This window comes from Carya illinoinensis, chromosome 4 (assembly GCF_018687715.1).
Source record: "Carya illinoinensis cultivar Pawnee chromosome 4, C.illinoinensisPawnee_v1, whole genome shotgun sequence".
Taxonomy (NCBI): domain Eukaryota; kingdom Viridiplantae; phylum Streptophyta; class Magnoliopsida; order Fagales; family Juglandaceae; genus Carya; species Carya illinoinensis.
This window is the reverse complement of record NC_056755.1, coordinates 3,593,299-3,601,478: the sequence shown is the minus strand read 5'-3', so window position 1 is coordinate 3,601,478 and position 8,180 is coordinate 3,593,299. Positions and strand designations below refer to the sequence as shown.

General features: G+C 32.2%; 1 protein-coding gene across 1 annotated transcript; it reads left to right on the top strand.

Annotated features, from left to right (window-relative positions):
* Positions 1–1,094: 1,094 nt before the first annotated feature.
* Positions 1,095–3,405, top strand: LOC122308040. The gene is made up of 4 exons (XM_043121198.1): positions 1,095–1,250; positions 1,884–2,081; positions 2,180–2,243; positions 2,684–3,405. Exons 2-4 carry the CDS (start codon positions 1,918–1,920, stop codon positions 2,987–2,989), a joined length of 534 nt encoding a protein of 177 aa, XP_042977132.1. The 5' UTR covers positions 1,095–1,250; positions 1,884–1,917; the 3' UTR covers positions 2,990–3,405.
* The last annotated feature ends 4,775 nt before the right edge of the window (positions 3,406–8,180 follow it).

Here is an 8,180-nt window from a genome sequence, read left to right as displayed (position 1 = left end):
TGTACCCAAAAAAAAATCTATGGGCGGCCATGAGCGCGATGCACGTGTTAACATTTATCGGAGAAAAATGGTAAACGGATAACATTTTTTTATAATTATATTTTAAATATCAGGTTCCGAGACATGGTATTACTGATTAAGAAGGAGCACGTGTCCTGATCTCGCTGGCAGTCATGTACGACAACATTGACAAGACATATGATCTCTGAAACATGGGTACGTGGTAGGACCTGCTTTTGTTAGGTCCGTAAATGGCTCGCGTGGAAAATAAGTCCTTCAATATAATCATTTCCAAATAGATGATATTTGTATCTCTATCCTACTTTTATTTATTTAATTAATAATAATATATGTGGAAAAGTCAAAGTCAAAGTGACGGACAGAGAGCTCTGATCAGATATTTATGGAAACCAGCTGATTCCCAGCGTCTCTCCTTGGGCTGGGCTTTCATACCTTCACACGTTTTTGGTCGAATTCAATTACTTCGCATCTTATTCTTATGTCAAACTTTTTTTCTTTTTTAAAAAAATTATAATTTTCATTTATACGTATTATATATTTTTAAATTAATATTAAAATAACTCTCAATTTATCTTATATAATTATTATAATTTTTTAAATTTTTTAAATAAAATATAATAATTAATTTAATTTTTTTAAATTTTTTAAATAAAATAAAAAATTATATTATAATAATATTTTATTCAACTTTTATTTTAACTCAATTCATTATCTAAAATTTTCCTTAATAATATATATGGTTTCTTTAAAGCATAAAATATGGTTTAAATAATAAATTGAGGTGAGATAAAAGTTAAAAAAATTAAATTATTTATTATATTTTATATAAAAATTTTAAATAATAATAATTAATTAATTAAGATAAAATAAAATAATTCTTATATCAAACCTGAATCTCATCATTTTATTTGGGATTGAAACCTCTTCTCTTGCAACTATTTCCCGAGTAGTGTTTTTGTCACTTTTGGGAATTTCCGCCCGACCCATGTGCTTTTTTTTTTTTTTTTTTCGTTTTTTAAAGAATTGCAATTTATTTAAAAAAAAAAGATATATATTATTGTTTTGAAAGCTTTTAGATTTTAAATTCTAATGTTTAAAATTCTATTCGTCATCTAGTTTGCGTACCGCATTAATCAGCCTCTATAAATAGATCCCAGTTGCTTCGGGCCTCTCTTCTCCCTCGTGGCGCCGACCTTCCCTGCCTTCATCTCTCTGAGGAGTCCCCATAGGTATCTCTCTCTCTCTCTCTCTCTCTCTCGATATATGTTTATGTACGTAGATGCTTTATGTATGCTCCTAGAACATTAATTGATTTTTTCGAAATAGGTACAGTTGATATTCTACACAGATCTGGAGCTTTTCATTTCTATACTATTTTTAGATATCTATTCTTAAGCCTTAGCCTCTGTTTTGATACCGGATCTGATGGAGTATTAGCTGTTTTTTGTTTATTTTTGAATATTTATATTTTTGGGCTGTTGTCAAATTTAGTTTTTTCGTTTGAGCTGTTCTTCTTGGCCAAAATTTCCATTCAAAACTCGATTTATTCTGCTTGAGCACGTGGAGAAACGCTTTTAGATTTGGGGAGTTCTTTTTTGGTTTTTTTGTGAATCAGATGAAAGCTCACTTGTTTTTCAAGGTCTGAGTCTTAGATCTGTTATCAGAGCATGCAAATCTTCTAGATTTCTGTTTGTTTGCTGAGAAAATAGAGAAAAAACTGGAAATAGAGCTTAGATAACTCCAAAAAATTAGATTTTTATTCTTGGACTTAAGATCGGAATGAAAGAGAGATTTCCTTGGACTGAAATTTATAATCTTATGCGAATAATTGGCTGATATTTTGTATTATATTTGCTACACAGGCGTTTTGCTGTGAAATTCGGGTCTGCTTCAAAGATGAATCACTTTAACCTTCATCAGAACGCCTTTGCAATCGGCAGCGAAGAGACGAGGAGCTCCGTTTCAATCTCTGATCTGAAGGGACCGATTGTTTGCCCAAAACCTAGGCGCGTTGGAGTTTTGGCCCACAATCCTTTAAGGCCCTTGAGGTGGCATATGAGGTATTTTGTGTTATATTTATTATCTTGAGTTTTATGGTAGTTGATTATTATAAACGTTAGAAGATTGTAACTTTGTGGGTTTGGAATCTGGGTAACAGTCATCAAGCAGAGTTTTGTGATACAAAGGCGGGAGCGGAGCTTCTTGATATCATTCTCATGAAGGTAAAATTGTAGACTTCTTTCGTTGTTTGATTTGTGTTTTTGTTGAACTTATAGCTGCATAACCGCTAGAGGTATGAAAAGGGAAAGATCTTTGTGCGTAGACTATGGACAACCAAATAAAGTATGCTGGGTCCTTTTTTTTCTGGCGAATGATTAATGATCTGGATTTAAGCGGATGGATGCATGACTGATGGGTTGAAACATTTTCAATTTGTTTTCCGAGATACCTTGCAAAAAATGAATCCCTTATTTTTTTAAGGGATCAATATTCTTGATGGATCCTGTAAGTTTTGTTTGTTGAATTTCTTTTTCTTCTGAAAAATGTTCTCAAAAAGTGATCTTATTTATTGTCTGAAGTTTAGGTTAATTTTTTTATGCTGGGGGTTTTGCACTTAAACCTCTCTTTGGATTGTGGCTGATATCTTTTCCCCCCCTTACAGGAGGCTCGTGGGGCGGAACAATCTCCAACCCAGTTCTCCTCATCACCACCCTATTTTTATGGGTCTCCTCCAAGTAGATCTGACAATCCATTAGTCCAAGATGCTCGATTTGGAGATGAAAAGGTCACTCCTATTTCACCACTATCAATACCATCTCCGTCGGGTGTATCATCTCCATCATCATCTTCACGCAAAGGAGGTTGTGTTAGAATGAAGTATGGGCTCAAACCCGCCACAGTTAGAGTAGAAGGTTTTGATTGCCTCAACAGGGATCGCCAGAATTCCAGCATCCCTGCTGTTGCGTAGAACTCCATTACACGAAGTGTACATAGAAGGAAAAGCCAAATGCCACCTAAAATTAAAAACACAGCAGACTTAACAAGAGGAGGGAATTTTGCATATTTTTGGAGAGCATTAAGATCTTCTGTTAGTAGTGTATATATCATATGTTTTGTCGGTGATTATCTCATTGATGGTTCCTCTGTAATTAGTTTTGTTGAACATTGGAGACAGCAAGCCTTGTGTTGTTGAGAAAAAGGTTTGAATATGTGGGAGAGCATGGTTGTTTTGTAATCTATAAAAGATGGGCTTGTCTGGGGTGTGTGTCGATTTTAGGTAATCACCCAAAAAAAAATCTGTATAGTGGGGTATGGTGATTTATTTTTGGTCGTTTACCCTGTAAATTTATTTGATAATTGCTAATGGTCTACTAGTTCCTACTTTGTATTTGCCTTGAATACATGTAACTATGTGTGCTTGGGAAACTATCTTTTGGGCTGGCTACCCGGTAACCAGCTGTGTAGTAGTTTGTGCATCATTTCTGGATGCCAGGCTTATATGTTTTTTAATTGATATTATTATCGTTGTCTTCTCATTTGTCATAAACGTGGTAGCCTGTTATAATCATCTAACTTTAAAGGCATTTTAAGGATGTATTTACGCGGTTATGTAGTCCTCAAATAGGGATTCTTTTTCCGAAAGATCTTTTGTGCTTTGGTAGGTCTCCGTGCTCCATTGGATGGCCTATATTGTGTTGGAAGGATATTTATATTATAGATGATATTTATTGATCTATGAATAATAATGAGTTAAGATGGTTGAATGGATTATGTAAATTTATTGAGATGTGTTTGAATGAATGAAGTATGTTGAGATATGTTTTAACTTTGAAAAAATTTATTCATTATCTATTTTCTTTTTTTATCATTTTATAATGTGGTATTAGATGATAAGTTTATAAGTAAAATATAATAAATAATTTTTAATTATGTAATACAATATTATGGAATGAAGAAAAGATGAGAATTAGAATGATGAGTTATATTATTTAGATAATGAGAATTGAAATAATAAGTAGCATTATTCGATACGTTAAGATAGCTCAACACCTTCAAAATAGAAAAAATTTATTCATTATTATAATTTTCATCATTTTATGATATGATATTAGATAATAGATTTACAAGTGAAAGATAATAAATAATATTTAATTATTTAATATTATATCATAAGATCATAAGAAGATGAAAATTAAGATGATAAGTAACTTTACTCTTAAAAATATCCTAGAAGCACCAATTAAATAAGGGTTTCAAATTTTTCCTAGTAAAGCTGTCATTCTCTGAAGTCTCGTCGGCTCCAATCCGATGCTCGTGGAAAACGTTCAATTTTTGCCAGGTAATTTTTTTAGGGTAATTAGTCTTTGAACCCAATGTATACAGGTTGGGTCCGGCTCAAGGGGTAGGCAACTAAGGAAAAGTATAGTTGCAAGCACAATTGTGTATTAATCTGTGCACTAATATGATGTGATTGGTCAAAAAGTAGATTTTATTGAAAACGGTGTTAATTTAAATTTTAAGTATGAATAAATCAGTATTAGTATACAGATTAGTGCACGACTGTACTTGTATATAGTAAAACTCGACAACTAATAACCAAGGCCACCACCTAAGGTTAAGACCCCCACCTTGAGTAGGCCCCACAAGAAAAGAAAAATTAGGAAAAAAAAGAAATTATAGAAAAATATTGGTTAGCATAAAAGATGGAAAAAGTTTTACTTAAAATAAACCAATCTTAAATGGGAAAATTTGGTTAAAAAAAACCAAATAAATATAAAACTATTAAAGTTTTACTCAAAAAGAGCTTAGTCAAAATGTACAAATTTTTTAAACAACAGTGAAACTGAATAGAAGTAGCAAAATGATGATATATTACTCTTTTGAGTATTTTCTAAAATATGATGTGTGTTTTGATGTTAATGCTCTTATTTGTTTTCAAAATTAAGTATTAAAAGAAGTATATATATATATGGATAAGGGATAATACTCTATTTACAGAAAAATTAGATTCTCTTTTAAATTGTTATATCACTTGAGATATTATTAATAAAGACAATATTAATATTTATTTTGCATCTCAAAATTTTCAATAAAATTTTATTATTTAATATTTAAATATTATTATTATGTTTAAATTAAAGCATCATGTACCGAATGGTTGTCTTCGGCCACAAAATAAATTGAGCCGCCCCTAGATGTACAAGTCAATGATCCCTAATGATTATGGGTGGTGCCATTCAGTTCCAACAGGCAACAGATATCCTAAAAGAGGAAGATATTTCTGGTGCCTGTCCATTTTTAAATTCAAAAGGAGATGAGCACGACCCAGTCTCCTCCGAAACAAACTCCAACAGCTGGTATTCCACAAACTAAACTGATTCATCTTGATCTTCAAATGTGTAGGGTGTTGCTTCTTTGCATTTGTCTCACATGGATGAGAAATGAAGAAAGATTAAGGTTTAGGATCTATAAAAAAGAGACTTAGCCTCTTGATAAAGTGTATCAAGACTTACTCTTTTGATAAAGTGTACCAGTTAAAAAATTTATCTAATAACTTTTAATTTTAGTAAAATTTATATATTAGCTTATGATAAAAGGAGAAGATGTGTGAGAGTTAAGTTTTAATAGTGGAAAAATTTTTGTGAGTGTATTTGGAGTGATGAGAGAAATTTTATGATTGTAACAATTTTTTATATAGTAGATTTTCTTCTTTAAATTTGATAGTTTTTCACTTATTTTAGGAGTTTTCCATGAAAAATCTTGTGTTATTATTTATTTATTTTTCTTAATATTCCTGTAAAGGGTAGATCTAAGGGGATGAATTTGGAAGGTCTAAATTTCTAACAAATAGTATCAGAGCCTAAGTCTTTTTGGTAGGGATGAAACTTTGGTATAATAGTGTAAATATGTACTATCTATGGAGGTTCTGTCTAGAAAATTGAAATTTAAGGAGAACCATTGTGACCTTCCAATCTTTCCTATGAACTTACTTAGTGAGGTACTATTCATTCCTACGGTAAAAATTTATCAAGATAATATCAGGAATGAAATGGAGAAATTGGATTATGCAAGACATTGAAGAGCATACCAACCCCTAAAGACTGCAGTGATACTAGCGATTGGTGAAACGGATAGTATAAGGAGTAGGTTTCAGCAAGAGGCTCCAAGTCATTAAATGGAGATATCGGTAATGAAATTAACGTTGTGTTTCCTTTCATGGAAAAATGGACAGGTATATCCTTATGGCATGTTGTTAATTTTCAAAATTGCCATAATAGAGGATGTATTAATGTTAGTAGGTCCACAAGTTTGCACACAAGCATTGGTTTGACATCGATGCAGGGTGTAGTGAAAATTCATGTTAATGGCTGATGAACTTCCAGTAAAGTCAAATATGAAAGTTACACTATAATTTTTAGTAAGATTGTTTTCGATATGAGTTGAAGTGAAATGTTTAGAAATAGTTTATTCTGAGTGGGTATGCTTTTATGGTGGAGTATGATAGCAGAAGTTATAAAAATTTTCATTGAAGTAGAGCGTGGTTGTGAACTTGTGGGATCGATCAAAGTCGTAAGATGGAGATTGTTGAGTTTTGTTTCTTTGCATTTGTCTCACATGGATGAGAAATGAAAAATGATCAAGGCTCAAAGCCTATAAAATGAGGCTTAGCCTCCTTGATAAAGTGCAACAGTTAAAAAGTTTATTTAGTAACTTTTGAATTTAGTAAAATTCTTCTATTGGTTTTTTTTTTTTTGTAAAATAAAAAGAGGTGAGAGTTAAGGTTTTGGTAGTGGGAAAGTTTTTGTGGGTGTATTTGGGATGATGAGAGAAATTGTATGATTGTAATAATTTTTCATATATTAAATTTTTTTATCTGGATCTAGTGATTTTTCTTCTGTTTTTTAAGTTTTTCACTTAAAATATTATGTTATTATTATTTCTCTATTTTTCTTGATATACTCACAAATTGTAGATTTTAAGGAGTTAATTTTAGAAGTCTAAATTTCCAACAAAATGTAAAACAGAGATAATGTGGTTTTTGAATTCATTCTCTTGTTGTACATTGTAAAACAGAATACCTCTATAAAATCTTCCTTGAGCTCCCAGAGTAATTATGGGAAGCAAAGTTTAAAATCTCTCTTTAATTAGTCATGGACCATTTCATGTCATGTTTGTTGGTTCGGTTACAAACAACATGGAAAATGCAGTACGAGCACTTTCTTTTCCCGTTTCCTAGCCTGATGTTGTTGGATTCGCAAGGATGTTAACCAATCCAATCGATCTGGCTTGATTTTCAAGCAATTCATATCAATTTGGTTCTGTCAGTGTTAGGAACAAGAATGATTTTCTGTTTTACAAGTGGCGGTTGGGATAAGAACGCTTGAATCTCCAGCAAACATATAGGATTAATGATTATTTGGGTTAATAAGCCGGGTCATTATTACTTATAGCTCTAATTTTCTACGGCCGTGGTTTGGGTTTTAATATATATTCCTTCAACCAAACCAATAAGAAGTGATTTGTAGTTATGTAGTGAAATATTTTGGCCACCAAAAAAATAAAAAATAAAAATCATAAAAGTAAACTCATAAATAAATGTAGCTTCATGCAGTGCATGTATCAGATTAAAAAGTTATTTTTATTATAAAATAGATTTAACTTAATATGTAAAGTGATTTCAGAGAACAATTCAACTCAGCTTGAACTCCAAACAGGGAATCCACCCGTTGCGAAGAAGGTACTCTACTTCCTTGAACATGAAAGTGACTTAAAATGTGGGAACTGGGAAATGTACCTGCATGCATTGAACCCTCCCGCCATTGCTTGCGATGGAGGTGATGATTTCATTACTCTTTATTGGCCAAATGAAGGATGAAATTATTTTGAACCTAGCTGCCTTATCGTGAAGCACCACAATGACAGGGTCACGTGGAAGGGCTCCATAATCTTATCCCATCCATCCAAGGAGGAGGCCGTCATGAATGAATGGGTAATGGTGGTTAAAGATCAGTACTGCTCTGCAGTCTTTTCCTTGCGTTTCTCTTTCAAGTTCTGCCCCAGCTCTATCTTTATGCACCTTAAGACCATTAATCCTTCTTCGAACTTATTCTAATGTGTAGAATTGAGTATCATATCTGGTCCCTTGGTCCAAGAAGTCA